This window comes from Capricornis sumatraensis, chromosome 9 (genome assembly GCF_032405125.1).
Source record: "Capricornis sumatraensis isolate serow.1 chromosome 9, serow.2, whole genome shotgun sequence".
Lineage (NCBI taxonomy): Eukaryota > Metazoa > Chordata > Mammalia > Artiodactyla > Bovidae > Capricornis > Capricornis sumatraensis.
The window spans coordinates 38,981,050-39,005,193 of NC_091077.1; the positions used below are offsets into that span (position 1 = coordinate 38,981,050).

General features: G+C 52.4%; 1 protein-coding gene across 1 annotated transcript; it reads left to right on the forward strand.

Annotated features, from left to right (window-relative positions):
* The first annotated feature begins 15,768 nt into the window (after positions 1 to 15,768).
* N4BP3 (NEDD4 binding protein 3) lies at positions 15,769 to 18,185 on the forward strand. Its single transcript, XM_068981526.1, has 4 exons — positions 15,769 to 16,089; positions 16,304 to 16,831; positions 17,278 to 17,532; positions 17,658 to 18,185. The coding sequence occupies exons 1-4, from the start codon at positions 15,769 to 15,771 to the stop codon at positions 18,183 to 18,185; spliced, it is 1,632 nt and encodes a 543-aa protein (XP_068837627.1).
* Positions 18,186 to 24,144: the final 5,959 nt, after the last annotated feature.

The window sequence follows — 24,144 nt, forward strand, 5'->3', positions numbered from 1 at the left end:
CATCTGGGCAGTAAGTCAACTCCACAGGGATGCCAAATCTGGGGGCAGGTGCCCAGACAAGGGTGTCTGCCTGGTGAGCCCAGGAGGGTGAGCAAAGTTCACTGCATTCAACCCCCACGCCTGCCCACTCTGGTCTCTCCCATGCTGTCCAGGTATGGGACAGCATGTGGAGGGGGACAGAGGCCTGGTTTCTGCTCAGCCCTCCTTTTTTTTTTGTTTGTTTGTTTCATTTGCTGAGGCTGCTGGCATTTATTGTTTATTATTGAAACCACATCAATTCTATGATATACAAATTTGACTAAATGTGGTGGTGGTTGTGTCTGAGAATGTGATAATCCACGGAATGTACAGGAGAAAGAAGGTGGAAAAGCAAACACAAAGAGTAGTTTACAAAACTGAAGGTGACCCCAGTTAGGTTAAAATAAAGAAGAACAAATTAACAACAAGAATTTCACTTTTGTGCTGTATATCAAGGATATTTTCAACTTTCAAATTTGTTTTTGAAATATAGCTTTACTGAAATATAGTTCACATACCACTTAATTAATTCATTTAAATGTATAATTTAGTGATTTCTAGTGGTGGTATCACCTCAATCAATTTTAGAATATTTTCATCATCAAAAAAAGAAACCTCATGACTGTAACTGCCCATTTCTCCCAAATCCCCAGCCCTAGGAAACCATTAGTCAACTTTCTATTGATTTGCCTATTCTAGACATTTTATATAAATGGAATCATATAATATGTGGCCTTTTGAGACTGCTCTCTTTCACTTGGCCTAGTGGTTTTAACATTTATTCATGTTGTAATAGGTATCAGTACTCCATTCCTTTTTACAGTCCAATAATATTTATAGCTATAAATTTCCCTCTAAGTACTGTTTTAGCTGTATCCAATAACTTTTGTCATTTTAATTCATCTCAATGTATATTCTGATTTCCTTTGTGATTCTTCTTTGACCCACTGATTACATAGAAGCGTACTGCTTAATTTGCACATATTTGTGAATTGCCCAAATTAATTTTGTTGTTGATATCTAATTTCATTCCATTGCCAGAGAACATAACTTGTATGAGTTCAGTCCTTTGAAACTTATTGAGGCTTGTCATATGGCCTAGCACATGGCCTATCCTGGAGAATACTCAATGTGCACTTGAGAAAAAGACATCTTCTGCTGCTGTTGGATGGAATGTTAGGTTTAGAATGCTTGGGTTATAGTATTGTTCAAGCCTTATATTTCCTTCTTATCTTCTGACTAGCTGTTTTATCCACTATGGAAAGTGGGTATTGAAATCTCCAACTATTGTTCAACTTTCTATTTCTCAGTTCAAATGTGCATTTTTGCTTCATGTAATTTGGGGCTATATTATTATATTCTCTACTTTTAAAGAATCAGTATATTCAGATTTGCCAACATATCCTTGTCTAAATTATTTTATAATTGTATTTATTTATTTTTATTTTTGACTGCTGGGTCTTCATTGTTACATGGGACTTTCTCTAGCAGGGAGCAGGGGCTACTCCAGTTGTGGTGCACAGAGTTCTCACTGAAGGGTCTTCTCCTGTTGTGGAGCACAGGCTCTAGAACATGTGGGCTGCAGTAGCTGTGGTGCATGTGCTCAGCAGTTGCAGTTCCTGGGCGCCACAGCACAGGCTCAGTAGCTGTGGTGCACGGGCTTTGTTGCTCTGCAGCACGTGGGATCTTCCTGGATCAGCGATCAAACCCATATCTCCTGCACTGGCAGGCAAATTCTTTACCACTGAGCCACCAGGGAAGCCTTCCATGTCTAAATTTTTATGAGGTAATTTTCAGGAAGCTTTATATGAGAAACTGAGATAACTATTTCTAAGAATCCGTGCCTAGGGACTTCCCTGGTGATCCAGAGGCTAAGACTATGCACTCCCAAAACAAGGGGGTCGGGTTTGATCTCTGGTCAGGGAACTAGATCTCACATGCCACAACAGAGACCTAGCACAGCCAAATATTAAATAAATAATAGAATTACATTTGACTATTAAACAGTAGTCAAAGTTAAGTTAATTTGTCTTTTTATAATACAAATATAACAGAAACAGTCCATTACTTTATAGACAGTGTTAGTCACTCAGTCGTGTTTGATTCTTTGTGACCCCATGGATTGTAGCCTGCCAGGCTCCTCTGTCCATGAAATTCTCCAGGCAAGAATACTGGAGTGGTTTGTCATTTCCTTCTCCAGGGGATTTTCCTGATCCAGAGATCGAACCTGGGTCTCCTGCATTGCAGGCAGATTCTTTACCATCCAAGCCACTAAGGAATGAAAGCTTTATACAGTGAATATACTATTCAGTTCAATTCAGTTCAGTCGCCCAGTCGTGTCTGATTCTTTGCGACCCCATGAATTGCAGCACGCCAGGCCTCCCTATCCATCACCAACTCCCGGAGTTCACTCAAACTCATGTCCATCAAGTCGGTGACGCGATCCAGCCATCTCATCCTCTGTCGTCCCCTTCTCCTCCTGCCCCCAATCCCTACCAGCATCAGAGTCTTTTCCAATGAGTCAACTCTTTGCACAAGGTGGCCAAAGTACTGGAGTTTCAGTTTTAGCATCATTCCTTCCAAAGAACACCCAGAACTGATCTCCTTTAGGATGGACTGGTTGGATCTCCTTGCAGTCCAAGGGACTCTCAAGAGTCTTCTCCAACACCACAGTTCAAAAGCATCAATTCTTCGGTGCTCAGCTTTCTTCACAGTCCAACTCTCACATCCATACATGACCACTGGGAAAACCATAGCCTTGACTAGACGGACCGTTGTTGGCAAAGTAATGTCTCTGCTTTTGAATATGCTATCTAGGTTGGTCATAACTGTCTCTAATTCTAATACATTTAAAAGGAAAATATTTTAACTATTTTTCAGTTTCCAAAAACCATTAGACATTATAGAAATGAAGTATATTAATCTATGAGGAACTGCTATCTTAATTATAATTCATCCTTATTTACTTATTAGAGTAGATAATACCCCAAGGTGTATTTTCTTGGATTTCATTGTATTATCTTGTATTTCATTCACTTGGAATGAAATAACACATTGCCAGCCCACCTTCTTAAAAGCCTCAGAAAGGTAGATCAGAGCTTAAAGGCCAAGGGGACAGAGGTAAGAATAAGAGGCAGCCTGCATGGAGGGAAGGAGAAGAGTTGAACCGTTAGCTGGCTAGACTTCCAGCTTTCATGTCCACCTCTCAGGAACTAGCTCTGAAACATATTTTGGAGGAGGAAATCATGTGCCTTCTCTGGACCTTAGTTTTTCCATCAGAGATAGCTGGACTGAGGTCACCCAAAGGGTTCAGTGTCATGCTCTCTGGTTAATGCCCTAAGGGAAGAAGGCCTTCTTCAATGAACAATGCAAAGAAGTAGAGGAAAACAATAGAATGGGAAAGACTAGAGATCTCTTCAAGAAAATTGGAGAGATGAAGGGAACATTTCATGCAAGGATGGTCACAATAAAGGACAGAAATGGTAAGGACCTAACAGTGGTAGAAGAGGTGGCAAGAATACACAGAAAAACTATATAAAAAAGGTCTTAATGTCCAGGATAACCACGATGATGTGGTCTCTCACCTAGAGCCTGACATCCTGGAGTGTGAAGTCAAGTGGGTCTTAGAAAGCATTACTACACGCAAAGCTAATGGAAGTGATGGAATTCCAGGTGAGTTATTTAAAATCCTAAAAGATGATGCTGTTAAAGTGCTGTACTCAAAACGTCAGCAAATTTGGAAAACTCAGCAGTGGCCACAGAACTGGAAAATGTCAGTTTTAATTCCAATCCCAAAGAAGGGTAGTACCAAAGAATGTTCAAACTACTAGACAGTTGTGCTCATTTCCCACATTAGTACGGTTATGCTGAAAATCCTTCAAGCTAGACTTCAGTAGTACGTGAACCAAGAACTTCCAGATGTACAAGCTGGGTTTAGAAAAGACAGAAGAACCAAAAATCAAATTGTCAACATCCACTGGCTCATAGAAAAAGCAAAGGAATTCCCCCCAAAAAATCCACTTCTGCTTCATTAACTATGCAAAAGCCTTTCACTGTATGGATCACAATAAACTGTGGAAAATTCTTAAAGAGATGGGAATACCAGACTACCTTACTTGTCTCCTGAGAAACTTGTATGCAGGTCAAGAAGTAACAGTTAGGACTGGACATGGAAAAACGGACTGGTTTAAAATGGGGAAAGGATGACAAGATTGTATATTGTCACCCTGCTTATTTAACTTCTGTGCAGAGTACATCACACGAAATGCCAAGCTGGATGAATCACAAGCTGGAATCAAGACTGCTGGGAGGAAAAGACAGAACAAGAAAAGGTTGCTGGGAAAAGTATCAACTGCCTCAGATATGAAGATAATACCACTTTAACGGCAGAAAGTGAAGAGGAACTAAAGAGCCTCTTGATGAGGGTGAAAGAGAGTGAAAAAGCTGGCTTGAAACTCAACACTCAAAAACTAAGATCACAGCATCTGGTCCCATCATTTCATGGCAAATAGAAGGGGGAAAAGCAGAAGCAGTGACAGATTTCATTCTACTGGGCTCCAAAATCACCGTGGATGGTAACTGCAGCCATGACATTAAAAGATGTTTGCTCCTTGGAAGGAAAGCTATGACAAACCCAGACAGCATGTTAAAAAGCAAAGACATCATTTTGCCAACAAAAGTCCATATAGTCAATGCTATGGTTTTCCTAGTAGTCATGTACAGATGTGAGAGTTGGACTGAGCACTGAAGAACTCATGCTTTAGAATTGTAGTTCTGGAGAAGTCTCTTGGGAGTCCCTTGGACTGTAATGAGATCAGACCAGTCAATCCTAAAGGAAATAACCCTGAATATTCATTGGAAGGACTGATGCTGAATCTGAAGCCCCAATATTTTGGCCACTGAGAGCCAACTCACTGGACAAGACCCTGATGGTGGGAAAGACTGAAGGCAAAAGGAGAAGAGGCAGGCAGTGGATGAGAAGGTGGATGATCACCAATTCAATGGACATGAATTTGAGCAAACTCCAGGAGATGGTGAAGGACAGGGAAGCCTGGCGTGCTGCAGTCCGTAGGCTTGCAAAGAGTTGGACATGACTTAGCATCTGAACGACCATTAAGGTTCTGAATCTCCATGGGAAGATGTGAGGGTGAATGGATGTGGAGGAGGAGGCAATTTCTGGATTAGTGCTGAAGGCAGCTGGTCCCCTCAGCCTTGCACTCCCCATCCAGTGACATGGACATCATCAAAGGGCTCCAAGAAGCCAGGCAGGAAGGAACATCTGCCAGGCCAGCTCCTCAACTTCTGAGGGGAAGTGATGGGGTGCTCTTAGCAGTACAGAGACCAGAGCCTGTGCAGGAGATTGGGACCAGTAGCCCGGTCCAGGCTAGAGGGGGCCACAGACCTGAGCTCTGTTTCTCTTCATGACAACTCTGCTAGAGAGACGGAGTCAGGTTGCTCTCTACTCCTGCCCCAGCCCACTGCACTCTGCATCGTGATGCCCAGCAGCCAAGGGTCTGCCAGCCTCCCACCACCAGCTGCTGCCTCTGGTTGCAGCCATTTTCTTGGTATTCCATTCAGAGGGGCCACTCTCTGGCTCCTCTCTCCTCCCTGCCCTGTTTTTATATCTCTGGGCTCCAGAATATCATCTGATTTCTTTCCCTCCTCCTTGAATGTTCTAAGATATTGAACACCCTTCCCCTCCTACCTCCCTCTGGCTGGGAAAAAACAGACTGGGGGTTGGAGGGATGGTCACTTACCCCCCACCTCCAATTTTGGATAAGTCACTTACCATTGATCTCTTCCCTCTCCTCCTCATGGAATCTCTTGCCAAGACAAGTCAATTCTCTCAGACCATCTCATGAACATCCTTCCTCTCTTCCCCTCCTCACTGCCCTTTCCCTCCATAGCCCTGTTTCTATTCCCTAACACTCCTCTAATCCATCCTGCCTTCCTCAGTCACCCCATAGGGCCTGTGTACTTTCCCCAAAGCCCAACTTGGTCCTCCCACTCCTCTCTCTCAACACCTCCAAGGCTCCCATCATCTGGGCTTTCTGAGTCTGCTCAAATGTGCCACCTGAGCTCCGTCCCTCCCACTGACCTTACCTTCCCCAGGGGTCTGGGTTCACTAGTAAGGTGAAGGCTCTGCCTTCACCGACCATGAGCTGCTTTCTCCAGCCACAGGCTCTTGTTCCATCATAAGCACCCTCCTCCATGGAAATGCCTTCCACCCTTCAAGTACCATCTCAAAAGCCACTTCCCAATGAGGCCTTCTGTCAGGTCCCCCCAAAGGTAAAGTGCATGCTTGTGCTAAAGCTTCATATGTAACACTATCAGACTAGGGGCTCCCCAAGAGCTGATACCCCAAATACTTATTAATGAGTTTTCTTAATTAGACAAGTCTTCTGAATTCTAGCACTTCCATTGTTAGAACACTGGTAAGGACAGCATAGAAGACAGGGGTTGCAAACTGGTGGCCTGTGGGCCAAACCTGATTCAAGGGTAACATGATGTCTTTTTGTTTCTTTGTTTCTTTATTTTTGGCTGCACTGGGTCTTCGTTGCTTTGCGCGGGCTTTCGTTAATTGTGGGGAGCGAGGGCTACTCTCTGGCTGAGGTGGGCTGGCTTCTCATTACAGTGGCTTCTCTTGTTGTGGAATACAGGCTCTTGAAGCACGTGGGCTCAGGAGTTTTAACCTGTGGGCTCTAGAGCACAAACTCAGTAGTTGTGGTATGGGGGGTTAGCTGCTCCGTGGCATGTGGAATCTTTCCAAACAAGAGATCGAATTCATGGCCCCTGCATTGGCAGGCAGATTCTTATCCACTGTGCCACCAGGGAAGTCCTGATGTCTCTCTTTTTTTTAATTGAGGTAAAATTCACATCATATAAAACAAACCATTTTAAATTGTGCAACCACCATTTCTATGTGGTTCCGAAACATTTTCCTCATCGCAAAAGGAAACCCCACATCCATTGTCGACTTAAAAAATATAGTCATAACCTGAAAGTGGAAAGTTGTTTTATTTGGTGGGAATGTTTAGGACTTCAAGCCCAGAGGACTGCATCTCAAGTAACCTTGAAAGAATTGTTCCGAGGAGGCAGGGGAAGGAGTCAGGTTATACAGAAGTTTGCAATAAAGGGAGCAAGTAGCCTTAACATCAAAGATTATTGTTCAGTTCAGTTCAGTTCAGTCACTCAGTCGTGTCCGACTCTCTGCGACCCCATGAATCGCAGCACACCAGGCCTCCCTGTCCATCACCAACTACTGGAGTTCACTCAAACTCACATCCATCGAGTCGGTGATGCCATCCAGCCATCTCATCCTCTGTCGCCCCCTTTTCCTCCTGCCCCCAATCCCTCCCAGCATCAGGGTCTTTTCCAGTGAGTCAACTCTTCGCATGAGGGGGCCAAAGTACTGGAGTTTCATCTTTAGCATCAGTCCTTCCAAAGAACACCCACGACTGATCCCCTTTAGGATGGACTGGTTGGATCTCCTTGCAGTCCAAGGGACTCTCAAGAGTCTTCTCCAACACCACAGTTCAAAAGCATCAATTCTTCGGTGCTCAGCTTTCTTCACAGTCCAGCTCTCACATCCATACATGACCACTGGAAAAACCATAGCCTTGACTAGACGGACCTTTGTTGGCAAAGTAATGTCTCTGCTTTTGAATATGCTATCTAGGTTGGTCATAACTTTCCTTCCAAAAGGAAAATTAGATATCTCAAGTTAAAGAATCTAGCCCTTTTCTATGTGTAGGAAGATGCAAGCTCTGGGCTCACTGAAATCTTTCCTTTCATACACATCTCAGCTATCTGAGGTCAGCATCTTGCTTCTTGTTTTTTTTGGTTACATCCTTAGTTCCTTGTTCACTGCTGGAAGAGACATAAGGAATGATGACAGCTGACAGCTGCTGGATTGCAGGCATTGTTCTCCCTTTTGGGCCCCTCCGAGCTCAGAAATTCACTGTTGGAGGCCTTGAAATCGCTGACATCCTTATTTACTGATATGGCAGGAATCAGTCCATTTTACACCATCAAGCAATCACTCTTCATTCTTCCCTCCCCACAGCATCTAGACCTAATCTTCCTTCTGCTGGATTCATCTGCTTCATATAAGTGGAATCACACCACATGCAGTCTTTAGTGTCTGGTTCAGCAAAACTGGCGGATCATCCAAATTGTCCTTTTACGGTTGAATAATATTCCATCTATGGACATACCACATTTTGTGTGTTCATTTATCTGTCGATAGGCGATTGGGTTGTTTCCACCTTTGGGCGATTATGGCTAGTCTTGCTACAAACATCTGTGCACTAGTGTCTGTTTGAATTCCTGTTTTCAATTCTTCAGAGTATATATCTAGGAGCGGAATTGCTGGATCATACCTCACTATATATTTATAACCTTTTTTGGAAGATGTGGTGTTTTCATACTTGAATCTGAATGCCTATAGGTGTCCATCTCTGTCTCGGTTTCCATCTCTTCTGTTGTCTTACACCTGCCAGTCTGACTCACATTATTTGCCTGGCCCCTGAAGTTCGGTGACTGTAGCCATGAAATTAAAAGATGCTTGCTCCTTGGAAGGAAAGCTATGATCAATCTAGACAGCATATTAAAAAGCAGAGACATTACTTTGCCAACAAAGATCCGTCTAGTCAAAGCTATAGTTTTTTCATGTATGGGTGTGAGAGTCGGGCTATAAAGAAAGCTCAGTGGGGAAGCATTGATGCTTCTGAACTGTGTTATTGGAGAAGACTCTTGACAGTCCCCTGGACTGCAAGGAGATCCAACCAGTCGATTGTAAAGGAAATTAGTCCTGAATATTCACTGGAAGGACGGATGCTGCAGCTGAAACTCCCAATACTTTGGCCACCCGATGAGAAGAACTGACCACTAGAAAAGACCCTGATGCTGGGAAAGATTGAAAGTGGAAGGAGAAGGGGACGATGGAGGATGAGATGGTTGGATGGCATCACCGACTCGATGGACATGAGTTTGAGTAAGCTCTGGGAGTTGGTGATGGACAGGGAAGCCTGGAGTGCTGCAGTCCATGGGGTCACAAAGAGTCCGACACGACTGAGCGACTGAACTGAACTGAAGACATCTGAATTTGCTCCCCTTAGAAGTCTTTGGCACCAAAAACCCCCACAAAAACATAGCGCCCAATTCAACTGCTAAGGAGCCCGAGATCTTGGGCAAATCTCTCCACACCTCTCGGAGTACTATTTTGCTCAGGCTCGCCAGGGAATAATGCTGCTTACCTAAGGGGAGGCGGCAAGAATCAGGGAGATGATGGACGGAATGCGCCTCTTCGGAAGCTGTCGGGTTCTGGAAACCGAGACAGACAGGCTAGGCTAGAAGAGGAGGAGGCGGCGGAGGAGCGAGGCGGGCTGGACGCCCTCTGGGAGCATAGGCCGCACTTCGGGTTGTATACCGGCCCGGGTCCGAGCCGGCGCGCCCGGGCGTCCGCGGCACAGAGCGCAACCGGCAGGGGGCTCGGGCGCCACCGCCTCGCGACGTCTCGGCGGGCTGGGCTAGGCTGGAGTCGCGAGCCCGGGCGGGGCTCAGGTTGGCACGCGGTGGGCGGGGGTGGCCCCCGTCCCCGCCCCCCACATCCGGGGGCCCGGGCCGGGCTGTGGGTCGGCCGCGCGCCGGTGAGTCAGGCCGGGTTTTCCCTCCGCCTCTGGGGCAGGATAGCGAGCGCGGCCGATCGCGTCCCTCCCTCGCCAATCCGGCTCCGGAGCCCGCCCGCCCGCGTTTTCCCGGCGCCTGTCGCCTGGCCGCTCCAGCCTGGTTCGCAGTCTCGGCCGGAGCTGGCGCCCTGGAGGAAGGGTTCAAATCCGCGCGCAAGGGAGCTGCAGTGCGCGAGGGGTGCGGATGGGCGCCAGGATGGTGAGTAGGGCACACCGTGGGGCTGGAGCCGCGGCCCGGGGCTGGACTCGGGGGGTGGGGCTGGCCGCCGCCAAGGTCTAGCTTTCCCGGCGACCTTGGCCAAGCCCGCAGCCCTACGCAGGCGAGGTTCCCGTCGGAGAAGTGGGCAGGGGTGGCAGGGTGAGGTGTACGTCCAGGTACCCCTTACTTCCAGACACCGAAGCACCGAGGTGCGGGATCGGGGACCGTCCGCGGGCAGGGAAGCTCTGCTGAAAGGGCAGGCGACAGGTTACGCTCCCCGTAACCCACGCAAAACGCGCTTTCCTTGGAGGAGTTCCTGGGACCCCTGAACCAGCACTGGGGTGGGGCAGGTGCCCTTGGCGCGGGAGTCTGACCTCGGCTTCCGCGCCCACAGCCCATCCTTTCGGGGTAGGTCTTAGAGAGAAGCCTGGGAGAAACATCCCCTCCCAACCCTCAGGTAGCTTGAGGAGCTCCCCCAGTTCTGGGGGAGCCCCCGCCTCTGTCACATCCTTCCCCGAGGAAATTCCGTGGAGATGCCAACCTCCACTTTCCCCAAGAGACGGCTTCCTGCCCTCTCCTGCCTCCTCCGGGATACCCCTTTCCTCCGCTATATGAGCCCTGTATGAGCCGCAGCTGCCAGCTTGCTGTCAGGGGTCCCGTGAAGAGCGGACGCTCCCAGATTCTGAGCACCATCCCAGTCTGGCCACAACCTTCGGCCAAAGTGAGGGCCCGTCTGGAGCCAGGCGGAAATCGGGGCCGTGACTGCGTCCGGAAAAAAGGACCAGGACCTGTCATCTCCGACACGGCAAACCCTACCGCTGCCCCCCCACCCCGCCCCGCCCCGCCTCCCGCCTCGCGCCTCCGGCCTCCCGCCTCCACGAGCAGACCGGACTCTCCTGGGTTGCACCGGGGGCTCAGCCTGTCCCGCGGCCGTGGTGCTCTGTCCCTGGCCGGTCCAGGGAAGAAGAGAGGCAGGAGGCCATCCTGGAACCGGTGATCTCCCTCCTCCCAGAGCCCTCCTGGGCAGGGCTCCTCTCCTGCCGACTTGGCTGTGTGTGGGTGTGTATGTGCCAGACTGAATGAGAGCGGCCAGTCTGCTCACGCCACCGCCTATGGAACTAGCAGCTTCCAGGGCTCACAGTGCCCATGCAGCGGTGTTTCCACTATTTCTACCTGACCCAGGGGCAGGCAGTGGGTATTCCAGGCTGAGGGGACTGGGATACAAGCCAACCTGGCTGCAGGTACCCTTGGGAGAAGCAGGTGTGGGGAGCTGAACAGACATAATCCACAGCAGTGTGTGAGCCCAGGGAGGGCAGCTGGTAACCCCTGGCTAGTAACCCCAGCCTGGGGCAGAAGAGAGGGCCTTGCCTGGGGAGTTGGGATTGCTGGTCATGTGGAATCATGGGCAGCTCACTTCTTTTTGGACCTCAGTTTATCTAGCTATAGGATGGGGAAAGGGTAACTACTGTCTTGCCTGCCTCCATGAAGCTGATGCGGAGATCAGATGATGAAATGAAAGAGCTGATAAAAACTGTAGAGCAGAAGTGACTTGGTGATACTAAGAATCACTCCAGCAGGACTCTGCCTCTTCATGAGTTGAAATGGGGCTACGGAATGCCAGCCTCTCCCGTCTTCTCCCTGGGCCCCTCTTACCCACTGCCCCCTCTTTTGGAGCTGGGACATTCCAGTCTCATTCCTCAGGGGCAGCTGCAGTCACTCCCTTCAGCAAAGCTGATCCTCCAGCAGGTGGTGGGACCCTCCCTGGGGCCAAGGCTCACGAGGGGCTAAAGGCAGTCGAGGCCAGACTGGGAGCTTCCTACACAAGTGGTTTGGGTACACTCCAGCGGAGATGCACAGTGGGGTCAGGGCAGGCTTCTAAATGTAGAGAGCCTGTGGACTTTTTCCTGTGCAGCTGAGCATGACATTAGGCACTTTATTTTACCTCCTGGGCCTCAGTTTTCTCCTCGGAAGTGGGGGATGACACTCTTCCTCTCCCATGTGTGTTGTGAGCATGTGCCAGGCCCAGCATCAGGCTGACCCAACGAGGCACCCACTAAGGGACACCAGGATGCCTCCCTGAGTGTCCTGTCTTTTTCTGCTTCATGACCAGGGCTGTATCCCAGCCCCATTCTCTGATCTCCTCCAAGAGTTGGTCCAGAGAGATGCTCCCAGTGTCCAGGCTGTCTGATCTTGGAGTGGGTGGAGGGGAAGATGGAAGCAGGATTAAAGGGACCTTGTTGGGACCAACTAGGACCTGTGCAGAATAGGGCCTACGTGACCAGCTGAAAGCTTGCTGGCAGAGCAGTGGGGTGGCGGCGGCGAGGTTCTGCTCTGTGCAGAGCTCTGGGCCCCAGGCATGTCGTGAGTTCTGGGTAGAGAAGCCCAGGCACTTGGAGGAGGAGGCCCTGTTTTCCCCAGTGGGGCTGCAAGGCACTTGCTGTTTCTCCCTCCCTCCTCCCCCTCCACATCCTCTCCTGTACAGCTGCCCTGGGCCAGTCCCTGGGCTTCCAAGCAACGGGAAGGAATGTGTGTATTGGGGGATGTGGGGAAGGCAGGGGAGGTGGATGGAGTCTTTTAGGAAAAAGGACTGTCCCCAGATAGAGACCTGGGCAGGGTAGAGCCTCCTGAAAGCCAGGGCCCTTGGCCCAAGGCGGAGGAGCTAATAATACAGCCTGAGAAGTTATCTAGGAGGGGTGGAGAGAGGAGGGGGAAGGGTGGGGGCCTTAGATAAAGACAAAGGGAAGGGCTGTTGGTGCCCCTCCATGTAGCTCAGGAATTATTTCAAATTGCTCAACTCAAGTGTGAAGAAAAGCCTATCCCATGCCCTCCTTTGCCACACACACACACACACACACACACACACACACTTGCCTACATCTAGCAGCCTCGGGGCTAGGAAGGACAGCTGGGTATTTGTGTGTGGAAGGTGCTCAGTGCAGTGTGAATGACCTTGAGTGTGTGTGAGCCTCGCTGTATCCTCTCACGGAGAAGCTTCTGGGCCACTGGTGGCACCGACTGGACTGCAGTATCTGTGTGGTGTGCGTGTTTTGGCCCATGACTGCTTCTCCCCTCGACCTGGGACCCTTTGTGGGGGTTATGGGGTGTTGATTATTGCAGGCGTACTTAATTTACTAACAGGAAATGAGGCTGTGGCCAGGGGAACGTGAAGCAGTGTGTGTTTGGGATGAAGTGGGCGTGTTTAGCTCCCCCTGCCACCATCCCTGCTCTCAGGCTCTCATCAGGCTTGCAGCTCGAGAGCCCTTTCACCTCCCTGTCCCTGTGCTGGCTGTCACCAGCAACCCAATAGGAAGGCAGAGAAAGTAGAGTCTTTCCCATTTGGGGGAAACTGAGGCATGGTCATGGAGAAGGCGATGGCACCCCACTCCAGTACTCTTGCCTGGAAATTCCCATGGACAGAGGAGCCTGGTAGGCTGCGGTCCACGGGGTCGCGAAGAGTCGGACATGACTGAGCGACTTTCCTTTTCACTTTTCACTTTCATGCATTGGAGAAGGAAATGGCAACCCACTCCAGTGTTCTTGCCTGGAGAATCCCAGGGACGGGGGAGCCTGGTGGGCTGCCGTCTATGGGGTCACATAGAGTTGGACACGACTGAAGTGACTTAGCAGCAGCAGCAGAGGCATGGTCAAGGGAGGTGTCCCATGGAGAGATAACATAAAGGGTGGGCTGGAGACCAGATTGTCTGCTGTCTACGTCCCCAAGAAGCAGTGACAGGAGTTCAGTGGGCTTGTCTGTTGCTCGGTGGGCTTGTCATGGTGAAGGGGTGGGAGGAGTAGGGGGCAAGATGCTTCAATTCCAACTCTTGGGTTGTGGGTGACATTGTCGGTTCCCACTAGACATTTCGAATCATTGTACTGTAATCACAGACCAGCACCTCACTCTGACCAGCTCTGTGACCTTGGGCAGGCCACTTCACCTTTTGGAGCCCCATTGCCCTTACCTAAAACACACAGTTAACCATGTGCCAGGACTCTATGAAACCCCTACTCAGGGCTGCATCACTGTAGGTGCCCAGCACCTGTCATCCCTTATCTAGATGACCCCCCTAACCTTGTGTGGCTTGTGGCACCCCCAGAGAGGTTGAGCTGTCTGGGAACAGGAAAGGGAAACTTGGGAAGGTTTCTTTTGCCCAAGGTAAGGTTGAGGACTGCAGGCTGTAGGGGCAGGGCCGTGCCTTCCACCCCTCTCCCTCCCTCCTCATGGAGAGCTTTGTCTTCTACAAACACAAAACCTGGAAATGGCTGAGGAAGATGGAACCTCCTAACCATTGTTTGGGGTAGGAGTCTGTGTCCCAGAAGTGTATTGGATTTGGGCAGTTGGGGCGGGGCACATCGGACTGGTAGCTGCATTTTGCCTGCTGGGTGTCTGTTCAGGAATGGGAATAGCTGGGTAGGAGGCAGAGAAGGGGGCTTCTCTGGTAGCTCAGCTGGTAAAGAATCCACCTGCAATGCAGGAGACCCTGGTTCGATTCCTGGGTCGGGAAGATCCTCTGGAGAGGATACCCATTCCAGTATTCTTGGGCTTCCCTGGTGGCTCAGATGGTAAAGAATCCGTCTGCAATGCAGGAGACCCTGGTACGATCCCTGGGTTGGGAAGATTCCCTGGAGGAGGGCATGGCAACCCACTCCAGTGTTCTTGCCTGCAGAATCTCCTTGGACAAAGGAGCCTGGAGGCTACAGTCCATGGGGTCACAAAGAGTCGGGCACGACTGAGTGACTAAGCATAGCACACAGGCAGAGGTGGCATTCGTTCATTTGGCAAGTCCTTTCTGAGCACTTACTGTGTGCCAAACGCTGGGATGGACACGGGATCCAGCGGGGCACTGGGGACAGGTCCTGCCTTCCACAGTGTGGTCCCAGCACAGGTGGGAGGCAATCCGTAACCCCGTCACTCGGGCACTCGCTGGTGGTGTTAGTGTGTCTACCAACCAAGTTCAGCTTCAGCTAGCCCGTGTTGACCCTGGCTGTGGGCCAGGCCCTGGACTGGACATTTTATCCTCTAATCTTAGCCAGTCCTCCCAGCATCCATGAGTGATAACAGTTGACATAGTCATTGTCCAGATGAGGAAGCCAGGGCCCACACACTGATTGGTTCCACACATTGGGTCAGGATTGGGGCCCTGATGCCTGGCAGTGGGCTTTGAAGTTGTAGCATATTAGAGGGGCTGGCAGGGGCTCTGGCTGCCCCGTCTCCCTGCCTCCTACCACTGCTCCAACATGAACACCTGTTCCGGAAACTGTGGCCATTGTTCCTGCCATCCTTCCTTCCCCTGGGCCCTTCCTGTTTGTATCCGTCCCGCTGGAGCCCCTAGCCCCACCCATGCCAGGTGCTTCCCTTGGGAAATCTCTGAACCTCTGCAGGAAGAGGGGTTGAATGAAGTTTTTTTCCCCCTGCCAAGGGAAGAAGAGGGATTGGAGCTTCTGAGGCCACCAGTCTTGGTTCCCTGTGCCCTCTGCCCACCTACCACGTTGGGTGCCTGGCAGGAGAATGAACAAAGTTAGAGTCAGAGATGGATTCTGCCCGCTCAGTCCTGGGAGGGGCCCCTATCTTACTGCTTCAGGTCCTGGTCCCCCTGTGACCCCAGTCACACACTGGCCCCTCGTCAGAACTAGGGCGCTAGACAGGTAGCCTTGGGACTTCTGCTACTTTCTCTAGGAGTCCTGTTCCAGATTCTCTCTGGAACTCACATCTGCCACTCCTGGGTGGGCTGGGGTGGGGGAGCTGACACAGAGATCAAGCACCTGCTTCTAGGGCATCTGGGGAGTTGGGCAGCAAGTGCGTACCTGCCCCTGATGGAGCCTCCCAACCCCCAGAAGCAGCCGCCTGTGCCCTGGTGAAACTTCATGGCCACAGCCCCAGGCCCTGCCGGCATTGCCATGGGCAGCGTGAGCAGCCTGTTGGAACGGCAAGACTTTTCCCCTGAAGAGCTACGGGCGGCACTCGCAGGGTCTCGGGGTTCCCGCCAGCCTGATGGGCTTCTCCGGAAAGGCTTGGGCCAGCGCGAGCTCCTCAGCTACCTGCACCTTCCCAAGAAGGATGGCAAGACCACCAAGCGGGCCCCTCGGAATGAGCCTGCCGACTATGCCACCCTCTACTACCGGGAACACCCTCGGGCTGGTGACTTCAGCAAGACCTCGCTGCCTGAACGGGGGCGTTTTGACAAGGTGTGCCTCGGCTCCTCCCTTCCCTACTGTGGCAGGGCGGGGAGGGGGGTCCTCTTTGAAGACCCCGAGGCTGGGATAGGACATGGAAGTCTTTCTGTGGGCTGGCCTGGTGACATGTACCCCTCGTTCTCAAAGGGGATTCCCAGGGGCTTTGGGAGGGAGCACCAGAGAGCAGTCAGCCCAGAGCCTCATCCCTGCCCTCTCTTTCTGGCAGTGTCGCATTCGCCCATCAGTATTCAAGCCAGCCTCGGGCACCGGGAAAGGCTTCCTGTCCATGCAGAGCCTGGCGGCCCACAAGGGCCAGAAGCTGTGGCGCAGCAATGGCAGCCTGCACACGCTGGCCTGCCACCCACCCCTGAGCCCTGGGCCCCGGGCCAGCCAGGCCCAGGCCCGTGCCCAGCTGCTGCACGCCCTCAGCCTGGATGAGGGTGGCCCCGAGCCCGAGCCCAGTCTGTCTGATTCCTCCAGCGGGGGCAGCTTTGGCCGCAGTCCCAGCACTGGCCCTGGCCCCTTCAGCTCCTCCCTGGGCCACATTAACCATCTTGGGGGCTCCCTGGACCGGGCCTCACGGGGTTCCAAGGAGGTTGGGCCACTGGCTCTGCTGAACTGCCTGCCTGAACCACCGCCCCCCTATGAGTTCTCCTGCCCCGTCACCGAGGACATGGGGGCTGTGGTGCCGGACACCTGTGAAGAGCTCAAGAGGGGCCTGGGTGAGGAGGATGGTGCCAGCCCCTTCACACAGGTGAGAGCAGCTGTTGTCTTGGCCACCTGTTCTATCCCCTGGCATTAGCGTACAGGGCAGACAGAGGGTCACCCGCCAGCTCTCCTGCAGGGCTCCGGGTATAGGTGGGTAAGGAAGAGAGAGATGAGTTTGCTTCTTTCCCCAGGCCCCACGTGACATGGGGATGTCATGTCATTGGTGGTCCTTGCAGGAAGTTGTGAGAGGGAGACTCCCTGGGAGGGCCGCGTGCTGGGGACACTTCACCTCCAGAGGCCACATCCTGGGTTGGGGCACATGTGTGCCCAAAGCATTGCACCCTGGACCCTGTGGTGCTGAGACAGAGGATATCAGAAGCAGCTGGAGCGTTGGAGCAGTGGGCCAGCCATGGAGTGCAGGCAGTTGGTATCCAGGGAGGCAGGGCGGTATGTGGATCTTGGGCCATGGCAAGTGCCCTTTCCCCTGGGCAGGTGTTGGAAGAGCGCCAGCGGCTGTGGCTGGCTGAGCTGAAGCGCCTCTACCTGGAGCGACTGCACGAGGTGACCCAGAAGGCCGAGCGTAGTGAGCGCAACCTCCAGCTGCAGCTGTTCATGGCCCAGCAGGAGCAGCGGCGCCTACGCAAGGAGCTGCGAGCACAGCAGGGCCTGGGCCCAGAACCCCGGCCACCAGGCAGCCTCCCAGAGGCCGATCCTAGTGCGCGAGCAGAGGAGGAAGCCCGCTGGGAGGTGAGAGACCAGGCATTCAGAGACTCCTGCCCCCACTACTGTCGTGCCATCCTCTGCTTGCCCTCCGACCGGTCCCCCCCTTACCCTGCTTTGCTTGGCTCTTGCCTGTCCCTGTCCCCCTTCAGGTGTGCCAGAAAACAGCGGAGATCAGCCTCCTGAAGCAGCAGCTGCGGGAAGCCCAGGCGGAACTGGCTCAGAAGCTAGCTGAGATCTTCAGCCTGAAGACACAACTTCGGGGCAGCCGGGCACAGGCCCAGGCCCAGGATGCAGAGCTGGCCCGGCTGCGAGAGGCCATGCGGAGCCTGCAGGAGCAGGCCCCTCGGGAGGAGGCCCCAGGCAGCTGTGAGACCGATGACTGCAAGAGCAGGGGGCTGCTGGGGGAGGTGGGAGGCGGTGAGGCCAGAGATGGGGCTGAGCAGCTGCGGGCCCAGCTCCTGCAGGAGCGGCTCCGAGGCCAGGAGCAGGCGCTGCGCTTTGAGCAGGAGCGGCGGACGTGGCAGGAGGAAAAGGAGCGGGTGCTGCGCTACCAGCGGGAGATCCAGGGTGGCTACATGGACATGTATCGCCGCAACCAGGTGCTGGAACAGGAGCTGCGGGCGCTGCGGGAGCCCCCCGCGCCCTGGAGCCCTCGGCTTGAGTCTTCCAAGATCTGAGGCCCTCGGAGCAAGCTGACAGCAGAAGCACTGTCAGAAGATGGCTTGGACAAGCCCACTCTGAGATGGCCAGCTCCTTCCTTACATTGGTCTGGGGTGGAAGCTGCTGAGACCAGCCAGGGATGGAGAGGCTGGCCGAGAGGAGGGGTCCAGTGGGGCTGTGGGCTGGATGGGGTGCCAGTAGCAGGAGGAGCCAGGGCAAGGTCCCCCTGGCTGAGGAGTCTCCAGGTAGAGCCCAGCCCTGGAGTAGATGTGGCCCAGGAAAGGAGGTTTGAAGTGAAGAGCCCTGTGAAGCGAAAAGGGCCAGTGTGAGGAGGGGAGGCTGGGATGGGAACTTTGGCCTCCCCAGAATAAAATCACATTTTCTACGAGGAATTACCAGGTGATAACGTCAGGCCTGTCTCTGGCCTGAGTGCAGAGGACTTTGGAGGGTCCGGGTTGGGGCTGTTGGCCTGGACTGCAGCTCCACCATGTCCATGATCGGCGGGCAGGGTGTACCCTGCACCTCTGTGTGCAGCTGCTGGACAGGCATGTTGGGGAGTGGAGGAATCCTTGCCCTGGCACCACAAAGTTTCTTAGCTGCCATGTGAGCTGAAATTCCTTTCATTAGCATCAGTGAGAATTTTAATAGGGAACAATGCCAAGGAACCCAAGAAAACAAAGGGGCAAGTCAACCAAGGCATTGCTAGAATATGAGATGTCCTCTTGGTAAAAAGTCTGGGCTCCTGGATCCCAGGCCCAGCTGGATGTGGGGCCAGCCTAAAACAGCTTCTGCTGGAGAGCCTTAAGCCTCCAGTAGTCTGCCCCTCCCAGAACTTGCCTCCCACCTTTCTCTCTGGCTTGTGTACCCCTCCATTGGGATGAGGGCCTGGAAAGATGCAGGAAATGAGGCAGAGAAAGTTCGATAAAGGACTAGAACTGCAGCAGGGAATGTGGACATTTCCCCATAGGCATGGGGGGCCATGGGGTATTCTTGAGCAGGAGTGTGAGGTGTGATCTGATTTGTATTCTGGAAAGTTCTGTCCTGGGAGGAAGCACCCCTGTGCCTGGCCCTGCATTGCCTGATCCTTGCTCTTAGCCAAGGCTTGCTGGTCCTTGACCCCCTAAAACCCACTCCCATCCTCTCTGGACCCTTGCTCCCTCCTGGTGGGAGGAAAGCACAGAACAAGTCGGGCTGTGCAAGTGGCATCTCCCTAGCCCTTGCTGTGAAGCTTGGTGTTCTTACAGATGCGTTAGTGTATCTGCTGCCACACATGGAGCACTTCCTGTCTGCCTGCTGCTGCACTAGGCTGTAAGGGTCTAGGTGCTCAGGGATGAATGAGATGTGCTTCATGCTGCAGGGGAATCAATACACAGATGTCTCCCTCCCAGGCTGCCTGGTGGGGCAGGCCCACCTCAGATCTCCGCAGACACCTTCAGTTTGCTCCCTATGGCTGTGTTCTGATCCTTCCCTGGCCACACCCGGCAGCCCCTCAGGTGGGGCCTGATGGTGGAGTGGTGTGCAGGGGATGGACACAGCTGCGGAGGGTAAGCCAGTGGGCCCCGCCCTTTTAGGGCGGAGAGTGGGGTGTGTGTGTTGTCTGCTGTGGGGATAATGTGTTTATGTCTGTGTGAGTGGCAGGTGTGTACAGTAGAGATGTGCTGTGGGTGGTGGGTGTGTCTAAGGGGGTGTGTTTGGGCCTTCTGGGTTGGAGGCTAGGTTGGGGCTCCTCCCTCTGTTCCATTCTTTCCCACCCTTCTCAGCCCCTTTTAGTCCTGGCCAGGCTTGACTAGAGCTTGTGGCTCTAGATAGGTCCCTGGGCCTTGCTGAGAGCTATCTGGACTCAGCCCTGGGAAGGGAAAGTAGGGACACCTGGCTTAGGCAGGCCTATTCTTCACAGGCCTTGATACCCATTTTACACACCCCACCCAATCAAGCTTTCTGGGTCAGTGATTCCTCCAAAGGGCCCTTCAGAGCTCAGTGCTAGCCTGAAGCCTGGCTCACCCCATGGGCTGGAGCTGGTCAGGCTGGATACCCACATGGTCCACAGTGGCTGGGGTCTAATTTTTGGTGTCCCAGCTCTGCAGAAGAGCTCCCCACCCAGCAATTAGGGAGCTGGGCTGGCCAGTACAGCCAGCAGGGAGTGGGTGGGCGGTACCAAAACTTGGCAAGTATGCCAGAAACCAAGGCCAGGCCCAAATGTAGGGGGAGGGCCCAAGAGAGCTGAAGCTGGGGCGTCTCAGAGGGAACCAGATCCTGTTAGCTCATCGCTGCCAGGAAAACCAGTTCCCTGTCCCCAAGCCGGCTGGGCAGCTCTGGGGCCAGCTGATCACAGGTGCCACTGTAGTGGCTACACCTGGGGCAGCCCCTCCACCCTGCCCCCAATGGATCCCTCAGCGTCCCGGCTGTCCTCTGACCCCTCCCCCAGCAAACTAGGCCCAAGAGCTGATTCTTTCCAGAACTGAGACTAGCTCCCTGCACTGGTCTTCCTGCCTTTGGTCCCTCTTGTTCTCAACTCGATAGTGTGTGTCCTCCAGTGGCTCCTTGGGTCCCTTAGCCTATCATTTGAGGCTTCTGACAGTCTTGCCTCCAGGGTCACTGATGGTGGTACCCCTCCTAATCCCAACAGCCCTCTGGGCCCTCGTTCTCCAGGCAGACTCCCCCCGCCAACCATGATGCTCAGATTTTCCCTCCTTAGGGAAGCCTTCCCGGAACTCACACCCTGTCCAGGCAATTCCTTGCTCCCTATGCCCACAGCCCCTGTTTCCCTCCACCAGCTCTGTTTGTTCCTTTGGAATGGTCAGTTTGCCTCTGTTTTCCACTGGGCTGTGGACATGGCTGGGGGAGGGCCACATCTTCTGTTTTCATCCCCAGAGCCTGCTGTGGTTCCAGCCCAGAAAGCACTGGGGGGGCTTTGGAGTCAAGAGAGACCAGACCCCTCCCCTGACTGGCATGGGTTCAAGCTAGAGGTGGTAGGGGGAGGTGGCAAAGGCTCAAATGCGAAGCGTTCATTCACCTTTTGTGCCACCTGGTCCAACCAGGTCTGTGCCAAGCACCACCATTCACTGCGCAGTGATGTATTGAGTGCCTCCTTTGAGGAGGAAGCTGAGGTGGTCAAGGCCTTTGCCCCTGTGGTCCTTTCCAGAGGGTGAGGGAAGGAGACAACACCTACGGGTCCCCAGTAGTGACTGGGCCAGAAAGGTGCCAACATTACAGAGGTGGGGACAGCAAAGGGCCTGCACAGTGGTGAGCAAGCCAGCAGAGCACGCAGAGGCAGAGGGGGTCCATCTGGGGGCTTGAGAGTAGATTTCTTTGAGACTGGTTGGCTGTGGGTATTAGGGAAACTTTTCCCAAAGAGGGTATAAGCCCCACAGTGACAATTCAGATTGTAATCCACCATTCTAGTAGGCTTAGCCCTCTATATTGGATTCAGAAAAAAATAATGTAGAAAAAACAAGAAATATGAAATAATGCAGCAAAAACAAAAAGTGAAATATGAGAAGTGAAGTTTGAATGCCATGGGAGTTCAGAGGAGAGCTGGCTCACTTATCCCTCCAGGTGGTGGGGTGGGGTGAGGGGACAAAGGTTGACCAAACTTTGGGCAGGCACTTCCAAGCTTTCTGACTGGGCCTTCCTGTGTGCTTCCTTGTGCAGCCCAGTTCTAGCAAGAATCCTGGTAAGTTAGGTTAGCCAGAGTCTCCCATCTTCCATGTCTGAACACCCTCCGTATTCTAACCTGTTTCCTCCACCTGCACCATCTCCCACATTGTGTCTGGTCACTCTGGCCTGCCTTCATTGAGAATTCTCTGCAGTCATTTAGCCAGTTCCCCCTGCCCCCTGAGGTTTCCTCTTAGTACATCCACCGACCTCCACCCTGCACCATGGCCGTGAAATATACTTTCCCTTGTATTTGGAATTGAGGCCACTCTCTGACCCTTATGTAAAATCCCATTCCAGTAGCCCCCACTGAATAAAGTCTTCCTTACCACTCAACACGTCATGGCGATTTTTTTTTTTCTTTTTTCTTTAACAGAGGCAAGCTTCCCTGAGGAGGAGACGTTGCTGCGGGTGGCGGGGTGGGGTGGGATATTTCCTGTGGAGTAGGGTGGGATGAGGGCATTCCAGGATGGGCCTGGATTTCGGCATGGGGAAGTGTGGGGCAGGTCTGCAGAGGGTCTTGTCTGGAAAGGGATGAGAGGAGGCAAGACAGATACTGGGCAGCCCGGCAAGCTGGCACAGAACTTTGCGTCCTGTGACTGTGGGCGGATCCCTCAGGGAGCCAAGGGAGAGGGCCAGAATTGGGACCAACTTTGTGTGTGTGTGACCCGTGCAGTCACCAAGGCCTCACACTCAGAAGGGCCCTAGGCTTGGCGCAGTGCTCTACTGTCACTGTCTGGAACTTAACGATGTTTGAACAAGGGGCGCCACATTTTCATTTTCTTCTGGGGCCTGCAAATGACACAGCTGCTTCTGGCCTGAACCACAGCTTTGCAAGGAAGGGAGGGACAGGGAGAAACAGGAGACTGGGAGCCACCTGAAGGGTGGAAGGAAGAGCAGGGCCTGAGCAGGCAACTTGAGCTCCAGAGGCTGAGCCCTGATGCTCCCAGGTTCTGCAGAGAGCAGGCAGTGGCGGTCCCACCTGCTGTTGCCCCCCATCCCATCAGCTATCAGGGGAGGGTTCATCTTTTTCTAGCCTGGCCTTCCTGGACACACTCTGGGGGGCATGGAAGACTGTGTTTTCAGTACAGAATTCCAAGGCTTGTTCTGTCAAGGACCAATCTTTCTTTCTTCCTAAAGATTTATCTGGTGTGCTTTTTGTGTAGTGGTCTCCCTGCCCACTGCCGTTTTAAAAGTACAGAGAGAAAAATTCAATGTTTTGACAACACAGAGAATTGTACAACCAGCCCTAAACCAAGATACAATACGGTTTCATCATCCTCCCAAATCCCACCCCCTGGCCCCCCTCCCCATCCCTCTACCCTTATGCCCCACCCTCAGGCAACCAGTGATCCGCTTTCTCAATAACCTTGTGTTTTTCTTTTTGTGAGTATTGTTTAATCCCGATTTCAAAGTAGTGAGTAAAACAATATGCAAGGGTGAGTGCACGCTCAGTCTCTTCAAGCTCTTTATGACCCTGCCGGGCTCCTCTGTCCATGGGATTCTCCAGGCAAGAATACTGGAGTGGGTTGCCATGTCCTCCAGGGGATCTTCCTGACCAGGGATCAAACCCGCATTTCCTGTGTCTCTTGCATTGCAGGCGGATTCTTTACCCACCGAGCCACCTGGGAAGCCCAAAACAATATGACATTGGTGTAAAAATAAAACTATACCTCAGTGGAAAGAATGAAGAACTAGAAATAAACTTCATTTTGAAGAAAAATCTTGGTATTATGGTAATGGGCTTCCAAAATGAGAAGGGTAGGCAGGATTATTTTATAAGCAGTTCTGGGATAACTAGACAGAACTATGGGGGAAAATAAGTCATACTTTGCACCATCCCCTGCAAAATAAAATGGAATTACATTTAAAAAATAAAATCCTAGGAAACTAGCAAAAGGTGAAACAGACTGTTAAAGAGCTGGTGGAGAACAGCTAAGTTTTTCTGCTTTGAACCTGCCACACTCCAATAAAACGAAACGAAATAAAATCAACTCCAAATACAAGAAAAAGTATATTTCATGGCCAAGGTGCAGGGTGGAGGTCAGTGGATGAAAAATTACTAAATGAGGAAAGGTTGACAAAATTAGCTAGGTAAGAAGACATGTTGTGCCCTGAAAAGTGACAAAACCATCATGACACAGGTGAAGGAGCCTGACATGTGAGCTGGGCATTCTAAGTTTTGGCAGAAGGTAGGTTTTGCTCACACCCCAGTGTGGCTGAGAAGCAGGCTCCTCCAAAGTGGGGAAGCCTGGGGCGTGTGTTTGGAAAGCCTGTGAGGTCCTGCTGGAGTGAACTCAGCTTCAGATCAGTGGCCCCAGG